Source organism: Centruroides vittatus, unplaced genomic scaffold (genome assembly GCF_030686945.1).
Source record: "Centruroides vittatus isolate TY-2023 unplaced genomic scaffold, ASM3068694v2 contig_417, whole genome shotgun sequence".
Taxonomy (NCBI): domain Eukaryota; kingdom Metazoa; phylum Arthropoda; class Arachnida; order Scorpiones; family Buthidae; genus Centruroides; species Centruroides vittatus.
This window is the reverse complement of record NW_027122227.1, coordinates 2,876,867-2,889,450: the sequence shown is the minus strand read 5'-3', so window position 1 is coordinate 2,889,450 and position 12,584 is coordinate 2,876,867. Positions and strand designations below refer to the sequence as shown.

Here is a 12,584-nt window from a genome sequence, read left to right as displayed (position 1 = left end):
TAAGCTTTTCTTTTCACTTGTTGTTTGTATTTTTATGCAAATTTTGTGGATTTCAATCAGTACATTCTATTAATGTTGGACATACTATTTTTGATAATAATGTCTCACTCTTTTCTTTATTAATCCTTTTTCTCCAAACTTATGCAATAATTGTTGAAATTTTGCTATCAAATATACTAGAAAATTTCATCAAAGTTACATGAAAACAATAGAGTTTCTAAGCAATCACTAATTATTGTTGGAAGGACTGTATGAACTACACAACATTTCATTTTTTTAAAGTCCTACAAACACATTTTTCATTGTATGGAAATCCCTCATTTTTCAAATTCTCAAAATCCTTTCAATTAATTAGATTAAAATTATTGTAAATGCTACATTTTAGTAATGTTAATTTTAAATCTTTCAAAAAAATTATGTAAGTAAAATGTTTAATTAAAGAGACTATAAGGGAGATAATTTCTTTTGAGTAAAACAGTCACATTTTTTCATATGGAGTAAGTGCAGAAAGATTTCATTATATTCAGTTAGATTCAATCATCAATATGGGTGAAACATAAACTAATGCTGAATTGCCCAGAAGTATATATGGAAATTTGGATCTTAGACATGTAAAACAGAGAAATTTTTTATTGTAATGTATGCCACAAATCATTCTTTCTTAAAAATCAGTTTTGAGTGTCTTAGCATGTTGAAACGTTTTTACACCAGTGCAGTGTGAAAAGTTAAACTGAGCCAAAGTGTCAATTGATAACAGGTAAGTTCTGGTTGCACTGAAACTAACTTTAGTAAAATTCATAATCTCAGTTGAAAACAAAACATTACTCTCAATTTTAACACTAAATTTATAATTATTTAATTACTTAATAAGAATGTTTACTCATTTTTCATTATATAAATAGGGCTTTAAACAAAGATATATATGACACGATCAGTGATGTAACTATAGAATGACAGAAACTAGGCTAACCCAGTCTTCCTCAAACATCTTGTAAACTGTTGCATATACTATTTTTTATCATAAAGTATTATAGGCAAAATGAACCTTGCCAATTTACAATAGAAAACTAGCCCAAATAAAAACAATGAAAAATGCAACAAATTAAAACAAAATGTGAAAGCCATTAAAACATAAAACTTTTTACATATTCACTTAAATATAACAAAAATCATGATGCAAAAGGTCCATAGTGTTTTGATAAAGCTGCTAAATCTGTAAAAATAAGAATTTTGAAAGATTAAAAAGCTTTTATTAGCCTTTTAGGTGATATAAACAAAGGATTACAAGTTTAAAATCTGGTATATGTAGGTTAAAATAAAAGGATGGGATAAAACCATTAAAGTATTTGAAAGTAATGATTGTATCAAAATAAGCAACTCTGTCTTCTAAATATGAAAGTTCTAGACAAAGACATACAGTATAAGAAAATTCAGTATGTTAATTAACAGACTTATTTAATAGTAGATTTATTTTATATAATTTCATAATGATTTTGCTTTTCTGTGTATTTGAGGCAGACACCCAAATGAGAAGGCAGTAATCAATAATTGAAAAGTAGTGAAAAATATTGAGTAAAGTAGGATTTTGGAGGAAATAGATTGACAGTTTCTCTATATGATTCCTTACATGTAGTCAATCTCAGTAATCTAGTCAAGGTACTATTTATTTAAAGTGAGTTTATTGTCTAAATAGACATTCTGTCTAATAAGTATGATCTAATAGACATTAGTAAGATTTATTTACAGAAAGAGAGGTAAAGTATATGTATTTTAATCTACAAATTTAAGTTTATATTACTGGTGCTTTTTACATGCATAATGCATATTTCAGGTATTTTAACGTATGTACATATAATAGTGCATATATCTGGAATTTCATATGCTTATGTATGCACATATATTGCAATTTTAAATGCAAATAAATCTGGTCCTTTATACATTATATTTTATATATCAAAATACTATTTTAATTGTATAATTTTCTCTGACTTTTATTAGTTTGGGACAAAGATTACACAAGCCTTTGCTGCTAAAAGATATGCAGATAAAAAAACTGAATATGATGCAATACAGAAAGCTAAAAAGTTGAAGAAACTTAATTGGGGGTAAGTGATATATATTTTAGAAGAAATTATGCTATTACTAATGGCTTTATTTAGATTTAATATGCTAATTGGATAAAGTAATTAACAATTCACATATTCTTTCCAGCAGTTTTTCAATTAAGCAAACATTATCAGCATTTTTTAATAGGTCCTCCTCAGGCTACATTCACTATAAAGAGATTGTCCATTATAAACTGCAGCACTCAATTCAAACAAATTACACATACACAATTCATGTTGAAGTGTTATAGCAACATACTGTATATGTTTATTATGGCATTTGTGAACATGTTTTTGTATGTTACATTCTTGAATATGAAAATCTGAAGGACTCAAGTTTAGTTTGAACTATGTTCAATTTTAAACTGAAAGAAACAGATTTTTCTGCTTTAAATTTGTTTGAATTAAACAGTGTTCCATTTTATAATGGACAATCTCTTCACAGTGATTGTAGCCTGAGGATAGCCTATCAAAAGAAGCCAAAAATATTTGCTTAATTAAAAAACTGTTGGAAAGGTATGAAATGTTAATGGCTTTATTTGTTAATAAATCTGAAGAATTAAGAAAATATGTAAATGATTATATAAATTTAATACTAATTTCAAAAATTTTAAATTTATTCATTGATATTAAAAGTAATAAAATGAATCATAAAAAAAGGCCCCCAAAATCCGGGGTTGTCTTATGGGACAGAAACTGTAAAACTGACGAAAATTCATACCTCACCTTATCTAAAGGTTGTCTTATCTGTGGAAATATACGGTACTTGTGAGAACTGATGGGGTTAAGCTGCAAGCTCAACCCCACTTATCGGCTTCCTTGTCAAGGGATGGCCATAGGAGGGTAACTTAGTGTAGTGGGGAGGGTTGGTGAGGTCAGGATAAGGCATCGAGCATACTCAAGGATGACATGCATTGAATATGAAACAACATATTTAATAAACACATAGATTATTACAATTATTCTAAAGTACAGAAAAAAAAAACCAAATTAAACGGTAAATACTTGTATCGGCACGACAATTCTAATTGGCACATGAACGTTTCATGCATTAACGTTTGGTTCCGATGTCCCTCCATCTAGGAGGTTCCCATTCCCGTTGAAGTCGGTTAAGGTCTAAAGGAATCGGAGAGAAGAGAGAGAGTTCTAAGTATCCAAATTAAATATCTCTTAGCCATGGTGATCACGTCCGAGCAGTCCACCAGTAGAGGAGTGGAGCCGAGATCCGAGTGGAGTTTCGGGGTCTGGAGCTTCTAGTGAATGATTGTCAAGGTGCGGGTGTGACCTCTTTTTATACCCATTTCAGTGGAGCTGACTAATGCATCGGATGATGTAACCCATTCTAGGTTTGATCTGTGTCTGCAGTTTGTTTATATTAATTGTCAGAGATCAAATGTCTTATCAAATATATTACCTCTTTCTATCTGGTGCTTTTACTCATTCTACCTCAGTAATTTGACATTGATAACAGCTGTCAAACAACCCAAATTAATTGCCGGAGTGACTAAGGTCTGGGTATGTAGTGCACCTTAGAAATACTTGTTGATATTCAAACTGTTTATCTATCAAGAAATCACAGGAAATAGGATGTGTGTGGGTTTTGTCTGGGCTGGTCTTCTCTTTCTTGGTGACCTTTTGTTTGCCCCTTTTTCCCAAGGGGGATATTAGATTGGAATATTACTTTAAGTAATTCAATTATTTAATTAACATTAATATCAGCTTCTCACAGTACTTAAATAACAATAAAGTTGTTTGAGCTTTTTATACTATGTAGCAGTTATGGATTTGAATCTTGCTCTGGATTAGTCTTTTCTTCCATAAATAAATTTAATATTTGCTGGTAACTTAGTCAAAATTACGTAATATTTGTATATTTAATCAATCAAATTATAGTTTATGGCCAAATGTCCAAGCGGTCAATGTGGAAGCCTACTGCTCTAGAGGACCTGGTCTGTCCAGAAATGTTGGGACCCATCCCTCACCACCTGGCTGCCCATTGTGGGCCTGGCTGAACCTATAATGGTTTGCTAAACGAGGCCTTCTTAGTGTTCACAGGGAGGAAAGAGTTTTAAAAAAAAGTCAAAATATGGTCTAATAATCTAGCTTTATCATTTGAGTATGTGTAAACAATTACCATACTTTCTTAATTTAATGAAGAAGTCTATAAAGCTTTGTTTTGTCATTTTCAATATTTTAAAGTGATTAAAATAATTTAATGTAAAATAGCATATGCAAAATGAATAAACTTAATTTAGGTTTAAATTTTTAGATGAAAAATAAAATTTAATTTCAAATAAATATTAAATAAATTAAAATTATTCTTATTTTCTAGAATTGTTATTTTTCATTTGATATGATAAAATTTTTCTTTTAGTTTTGAAGCTAAGGAGAGATGGGAAATGAAAGGAAATATGTGAATTGTAATTATGTAATAAAATTGCCACAATGTCATTATTTATTTGTAAGTAATTATGAAAATATTATCATTATTATCAAACTTTTAAACTTGTTTTTCTTTATTTAAAAATTAATAATTTTATCCACAAAAAAATAAAAGTTAATCAAAGGATGTTGATTTAATTATGTTTTCATACTAATAAGGAATTTATGATATATATTACAAAATACATTATTCAATAACTTAAAGAATTAAAAGCTTTAAAAATATATAATATATATATATTTTAATTTATAAAAATTTTCAAACAGCTGAATTTTTAGGTATTACAGGTATATTAATTAATTAATTTGACAAAAATTGGTAAATAACAAAAATTTATCAGTATTTTTAAATGTTATTTCTGAGATTGAAAGTGTTTCTTCATTTTTCTTTAGTAATTGACTTAATTAAGTCAAACAATCATGTTACAGTTAACTTGCATAGTTTTAGAGAATTAAATCACTATATTTAATTTTGAATTGGTAAATTTTCAAACAAATTTTTGAATCATTGATCGTAAAAAAAGTTTAGTTAAAGACTTTTGTATTACTAAACGATTTGTCACATTATTTATCAGGTTATATTAAATCTAACTAATAATCACATACAAAGCAGTTTAGCTGGAGGTAGGCAGTTACTCTTGAGATACAGACTTGAGACATTGGAACTGTTCTCAACTACTAATTGAGCATGTACAGTACATTATTGCAAACAAAATATTCAAGCTTAAATTTATTTTAATTGGCTATATATTTGAATTCTAGCAGTTACATAAATACAGTAGAGCGTCGTTTATCCGAATCAATTGGGGACTGGGGTTGTTCGGATAACCGATTATGTACGAAAAAATATATTAACCTATCCGATGTTGAAATTTTTCTCTGTTGCGTGTCGCTTCGCGTTGAATTTTCGTCGATTTTAAGCATAACGAAAATTTTTATAATAATAATCGTGGCTATTGTATTGTTAAAAATTATTTCTTTATTTTGTACAAACAAAATAAATATATTGAAAAATATAAAAACAAAAAAAATTATACTTTAGAAGTTAATCTAGTATAAAAAACGTTCGATTCAACATGACAGTCCGACTGGAAAACTTTCGGTTAACCGACGTTTCGGTTGATCGGCTTTCGGATAAACGACACTCTACTGTATTTAATTGCAAATGTTTTTGGCATACTTTCTGCCATTTTAAGCTACATTTTCATACATTATAGAATGAAGTCAAACAGAGGACATTATGGTTCTAAACTTCAAACAGTTGAAATGAAAATGTTTGAAGTTAAAACTCGTCATGTACTCTATTTAATTCTGTAATGCATGTTGATAGAAAGTTGCATAAAGTATGTTGAAAACATTTGCTATTAAATACTTAACTGCTAACTGATTCTATATATATAAAGATGATTATTAAAATTGATTAATATCACCTTGCAGTTTGTTTTAACTATTTGGCTATATTAAAAGTGCTTTTTGTCAGTAAGATTTAAAATATAATTATAAAATTAAAAACTTTATACTTCATTCTCAATAAAACAATAACCAGTTATTAAAGGTTAACATTAGGATGGGTTCGACAGCTTCCCCAATAAAGTTGAAAAAACAGAAAGTTTTATTGAATCTGGAGTTAAAATGAGTAATAAAATATTGAAGTAGTGAAAAATGAAGAAGATGAAGTGAGCATTGATTTCCATCAGTAATCAACTTGTACCAAGTAGTCAACTTACATATAAACGATTAAATGAGGCTTTTTGTTATCTTGAATTTTGCTTTATGATCTTCAAACAAGACTACTCAGGTTATTTCACGGTTAAAAGAAATGTAGGAGTAATACAATGTTCTACTCCTTATAAGGATTACTACACCAGAAGGGGTCAGAAAGCTGCAAAACTGGATACGTTCTTCCAAGAAATCTTAAAAGTATCGGTAATTGAAAATGAATTAAAACAAATAAGACGAATTAATAATAAACATTAGAGGTGGCGAAACACTATCTAAAATTATATGTATTTGAATGAGAAAATCACTTTCTTTAGCACTGTTTTTGGACTCGTACATCACTTTAGAAGAGAACTCACCACACTTGAAAATACTAAAAATTATTATAAATAAGCATCACTGATTTTTAAATCATGTAATGCTATAAAATTGTTTTCGTTTCTATTTTGGAAAGTTAATTTTGTTAACAAATTAATGAACAATTTTCAGTTTTTATTAAGCGTTTAGAATCATACATCTGCTATATTTACTATTTAACTTGTAATCGATCTTAAGTTTTTTCATACTTTTTTCTTTCCCTTACATTGCATTGTACTGTACGTTTTCTCACATTGCAATGTAAGAAAAGGGAGGGGATAAGTAATTATTAAAACAATAAAACTTTTATTTCAAGTAATCATTTTATTTTCGGTTCAAGAATTTTTACTGATGAGTTCATTCAGATATTCCTGATCTTCTCTCTCAGCCCATTGTGGGCTTATCCACTTGAAAAAAAAAAAAAAATGCCTATTGGACAAAATGCTTCAAGAAAAATAAGAGACTCGTTTTATAAGGTCGGTTTGTTTAATAGTTATATATGGTGTTTGTAATTTTGTGTTTTATTGTATACTTTAAAAATACGAACTCTCTTCAAAATTTGAGTAATTTATTTTATTAAATTAGTAAATTGTAAATGAAATTTAGAAACTAGCATAATTAGTGATATGGAATATTTTCTGATAAACTATTAGGACTATGAGCCATGTATAATTGCTTACGACTATTATTCTAAATCGGATCTCTATTATAAGCTCTACCAAATAAAGATGCCGTAAGAAGTGCTCCGTCCATTGGTTGGGTTAAGAAAAGACTATTGTTGTTGAAACTCCATTTACTAGTATTCGGCAACCTTATTTCACTTTCCATTAGACTGGGATAAACGTACTTAGTTGTAAAGTTCGCCGTTAAGTTCAGTTCTTCAAAAATAGTGAAACTTTTAGTAGGGAAAACCGAGCACGCTTCTCCTTTAAACGTGTCACATCTAACTAAACCGCATATTTCTGCTGCCAGTGCATATTTTGTTAAGTGAAGAGAACCGTTCAGAACAATTAAATAATAATCTTCATCGAGTGAATAATTAGCAATTTTATAACTGAGTGTGCAGCACAATCCATCGTTGCACGCTTCGATCTTCTCTGCCGTTTCCTTCAGACGAATTAGAGTAAAGTTTGAGAGATTCAATTCCAAACAACGATAGTCGTAAGGGCTTTTGGGTGGTCCTAGAATCTTTTCAGAACAAACGCCAGAAGAGAGATTATTACCGGGGTGATCAGTCCCAAACTCGAAAACTATAGAATTATCGTCGGAGAGGTTTTTCACTCCTGGTCGAGGAACTCTGGACACACTTAATTTGGCTTTTCCATTTGGATTGTAAACGTAATGTGGAGAAATAAAAGGGCCCCTGTATATTCCGCTACCAACGGCTCCACCACTTGGAATATGTTTGTTAGATACTATTAGATTGATATCGAATCGAAGCGACCAAGAGTAGTGAGTTTCTGTGGAGAATAGATTTGGAAAATGATCTAGCCACCACGATGTGTATACCATGGAGTCGATGTTCCATCGCTCGATCAATTCAGTGACTTCTTTCCACAATAAATCGAAACACACGACCGTTCCAAACTTTCCAAAATCTGTATCGAAAGTCACAAATTCTGGTTTTTCGGGCACATCGATTCCGTCTTCGTCGTACAAATGATATTTATGATAACGCGCCACCAATTTTCCCTTTCTGTCGAAAACCACGTTCGTATTATACAAAAAAACTCCATCGGGAGGACAAACTCGCAATGAACTGTTGCAGGTTACAAACGTTATTAAATTAGATACTAAGAAAATATTACTTTTTCGAGCCATACAACTAAGATCAGTAATTATCGAAGCGTTTTCGTATCTGTCGGGATCAGTACAAGGATTCCAATCTTCTTCGGTCGGATCTGGAACAAACTGAGCTATTCTCCCGAAGATTTCCCTAGTCAGGAAAGGATATAAACCGTATTCGGGGAAAACGACAATATCTGCTTCCTAAGAAATATACAATCTGTAAATCATGTTTAGAATATAGGAGTAACGACGAAGTAACTTACATTTTTAGCTGCTAGAACTGTCATTTCGTTGTAAATGAATAAATTCTTATATACATTGACCAGAATCGGTTGTTTTTCGTCGTATATTGGCATGTATTCGAAAACAGAAGCCGTGTAATAATCAACATTAGACGCTTCCACTGTTAATACACAGAACCAAAGTAGAATCATTTCTAAACCAACGTTTGAAACTACAGTATTTTAATTATGATTTACGATGACAATGCATTACAAGAAAACAATTTTCATGATTAATGACTTGAAACCGTGTCACGCTTGATAACAGGGAAACCGTGTCAACTAAATAACAGGGAGAAGAAAAGCCAAGTGATCGTCGTAAACACTATATTGTGTTCATAGTCAACAAAAAACAATTTTCATATAAATAATATCAAAAAACATTTCAGGATCAATTATATATATATATATTTTTATTATTATTATTATTAATTTTCATGTTAAACTTTGAACCAAATAATATGTTGATATAACTTTTATTTTGTTTTGATAAAATAAATTTTAAATATTTAATAATATTTAATTCAAAATTAATTTATTTTTATAATTCCTGTTAAATGTTTACAAACAGGAATTATTCAAACATGAAAACAATATTTAAACAGGACGTCAATATAATATAATGTATTTATCTATATTCATCCATAAAATAATTTCACACGCTTTTTCCTTTCTGAAATATATTTTAATAAAATTGTTTATTAATGGACAATATAACGAAGTAAATAATAATTTATCGAAGTTTTATTTATGCAATCTTACATAATTTTGTATATCGATAAGATGAACTTTGAACATCATCGATACGAGGAATTGAGGAGGAAGCATTAGATAGCAGCATTCTTAGTATTTGCTGTTTTAAAATGATCAGGATAACAATTGTAATAGACCGACTTCTGTATCATACTTTCTGAATATACTTTCGAGTATATTCTATAATTAAGCATGAGCCCACTAACAATTATGCCCTATCACTTTAACATTTCAAGTTTGCAAATGTTTATGAATTTTGAGAATCTTCTTTATTTTCTGAATGGCTTCTTCAGTTTTGACGATAAATTTATTTATTTATTTTAACTCTTTCCATTTCTGAGCACTAAGAGGACCTTTTTAATCAAACGTACCATAGATTCGGCCAGGTTTACAATAAGGGTAACCGGATAGTGAGAGGCGGGGGTCGACACGTTTCCCCAAAAAATTAATTGTCCAACTTTATAGTTTTTCCTATGCTATAAGAATTTTTAAATGAAAACATCACTGGAATTTATGTTAGGAAATTAGGATTTTCTTTTAAATGTAGTGTTCGCTTAGCTTGCATAATTATATTATAAAAATGAAGATAACCTTTGATTTAACCGATAAAGGATGGGGAATGAACTATTTTTACATGTGATAAATAAGCCTACGTTAATCTATTTTGTTACATATTACAATGATAGCAACGCATTTACTTAGAAAGAAACTTACGTGTATACGTAAACAATTAGAAAAATGTACGTCGAAATATTCAAAATAACATTACTTTTAGATATTTTGGTGGTAAAAGCCATTAATTATTATTATACAGCTGCAGTCTTCGAATATCATACGGAGAGTTATGAGAAAGATCCCATTTTAGTAACTGCCTTCAAGAATTTGCTGGTTTACCGAAAGGTCACCTTATTAGCGGCTCTGAATGTAAGTTTTCAAATTATTCCATTATATATTATTTACTCTTCTGCTTCCAACGTCCTAAATTCTTTCCAGGAAGCTGATATAATAGTCTTTCCTGAGTACGGTTTATATCCTTTCGTCTCGAGAGAAAAATTTAAAATCGTAGCCCAAGACATCCCCGATCCGAAATACGTCCATTGGAATCCTTGTGTTAATTCATTAAATTATCAGAATGTCTCCATCGCCAAAGAACTCAGTTGTATGGCAAGACAATCAAACATATACTTGGTGGCTAATATAATATCTGTAGTAAGTTGCAAATCCGAGAGCCATTGTCCTTCTGATAATATTTTTTTGTATAATACTAATGTGGTTTTTGATCGTAGAGGTTACTTAGTTGCTCGTTACCATAAATTCCACGCATACAAAGAAACCGGTATCGATAAGCCTCGAAAACCAGAATTTGTAATTTTCAAAACGGAGTTTGGCACATTCGGAACATTTATCTGTTACGATCTGAATTGGATTCAAGCTGTTGAACTGTTACAAAAATTTAAAATAGATACTATAGTTTATACGGCTTGGTGGGGAGGAGAACTTCCATCTCTTATTTCTATCCAGAGATACTTTTCTTGGGCAGCACGTTTTAATGTCAACATGTTAGCTTCTAACAGGAACATCCCCTCTACTGGGACGACTGGAAGTGGAATATTTAGAGGTGCATCTAGTGATTCATATATTTATAACCCGAATGGAAAAAATAGGCTAATTTTGGCGAAGGTTGCTCGACGGGGAACGAAAATCCCCGTAAACGATACTTTCAAGATTTTCGAATTTGGAAGTAATCATTCTGGCAACAATCTCTCATCGGGTATTTGCTCCATCAAGATTCTAGGTCCTCCTAAAAACGAATTTGATTATCGGTGTGATGAAGAAGATCTCTCCGGTTACACTTTAATGAAATTACATAAAATAATCGGAAGCATTACAGCTTGTAACAATGGATTATGCTGTAAACTTGCTTACAAAATAACGAATTTTCATAAAGAAGAATATTATTTAGCTGTCCGAAATGATACTTTTAAATTAGAAGGCACACCCGTTTGTGTAGAGACGTGTATGATGGTGAGGTGCGACTCTTATGGAGGAAAAAGGTGTTCTGTTTTTCCTACTGCAGCTAAGACAGTATTCGAAGAAGTAAGCATGAAAGCGAATTTTTCAACTGTATACATCTACCCTAATATTTTAACTTCGGGTGTTCAGCTACTGAATTTATCCCAATGGCACTTCAATGATAATAGTATTTTGTTGAAAAATACAACGGATAAACCTCTTTTAACAGTATCTCTGTTTGGGAGATGTTATAGTAGAGATCTGCCTAATCAATATAAAGTTCATTTCAACAAAGCGACATACAAATATAAATAAACATGCAGACTATTAAATACGTATAGAAAAATTTCTCAATTATTTATCTCAAGCAAAAAGATTCAATGTTGAAGTGAAAGTAAGAAACGGTCTGCTTATCCTATTTTGTCAGGTGACTAAGATAATCAAGATTTGTACTAAATTATTATCCTTATATACTTGAAAATCAATTCGAATTTATTTATTCTGATATTCATTCACTTTTATGTTTTATATAAATTACATTATATCAGTAACTTATTTTTAATTTGTGTACAATACGTGGTTTTATAGACTTAATTGGTTTTAGCTATTGATTTGAAAGTGCTCAAATTCGCTTTATTCAGTTAAAATGTAGGAAAGAAAATTCTATCAATGATCTAGTTTAATATTGTCAATGTATTTATTTATTTTTGTTTATATTTGGTTTTTATGTTTTTCTGTCAATGCTTTCTGCTCAACATAACTAGGAAGGAGTAAGGAAGCATCGTAGTTTTCCATTACTCTCCACGTCTCACCAAAGTCTGTTCGATTAACTGTTTTTTTTTTTTTTTTAAGGATTCTATGCAAATCTTTGCTTTGCATGTTTTCACATTCCTTACTTCATGTTGCTTTCACTTCATGATGTGGAGGTGAGTTGGGTTTTGGAGGACTGAGTCTGTCCATAATAGGTCTGTCCATTGGATCTTTACGGACATGTTCCACGAAGATGGACTACTACTACTACTACTACTTTGCTGCCTTTGTCCCTTTGCAGGGGTAGGCCTCCTGGATCTTGCGTTGCCACTTTCCTCTATCCAAAGCGTCTCCTTTCTCCAGTCCTACTATTTTC

General features: G+C 30.5%; 3 protein-coding genes across 3 annotated transcripts in view; 2 read left to right on the top strand and 1 right to left on the bottom strand.

Moving 5' to 3' along the window:
- LOC136976680 (protein FAM204A-like) overlaps positions 1–4,610 on the top strand; it is a 30,312-nt gene extending 25,702 nt beyond the window's left edge. Inside the window, exons 6-7 of the mRNA XM_067272043.1 lie at positions 1,999–2,105; positions 4,480–4,610. Of these exons, the coding sequence (XP_067128144.1) occupies positions 1,999–2,105; positions 4,480–4,522 (150 nt within the window). The 3' untranslated portion in view covers positions 4,523–4,610. The remainder of the gene's footprint in view (positions 1–1,998; positions 2,106–4,479) is intronic.
- Positions 4,611–7,181: 2,571 nt separating this feature from the next.
- LOC136976726 (pantetheinase-like) lies at positions 7,182–8,847 on the bottom strand. Its single transcript, XM_067272088.1, has 2 exons — positions 8,675–8,847; positions 7,182–8,612 (listed from the first exon to the last, which is right to left on the bottom strand). The coding sequence occupies exons 1-2, from the start codon at positions 8,843–8,845 to the stop codon at positions 7,314–7,316; spliced, it is 1,470 nt and encodes a 489-aa protein (XP_067128189.1). The 5' UTR covers positions 8,846–8,847; the 3' UTR covers positions 7,182–7,313.
- Positions 8,848–10,137: 1,290 nt separating this feature from the next.
- Positions 10,138–11,783, top strand: LOC136976724 (biotinidase-like). The gene is made up of 2 exons (XM_067272087.1): positions 10,138–10,369; positions 10,439–11,783. Exons 1-2 carry the CDS (start codon positions 10,184–10,186, stop codon positions 11,771–11,773), a joined length of 1,521 nt encoding a protein of 506 aa, XP_067128188.1. The 5' UTR covers positions 10,138–10,183; the 3' UTR covers positions 11,774–11,783.
- Positions 11,784–12,584: the final 801 nt, after the last annotated feature.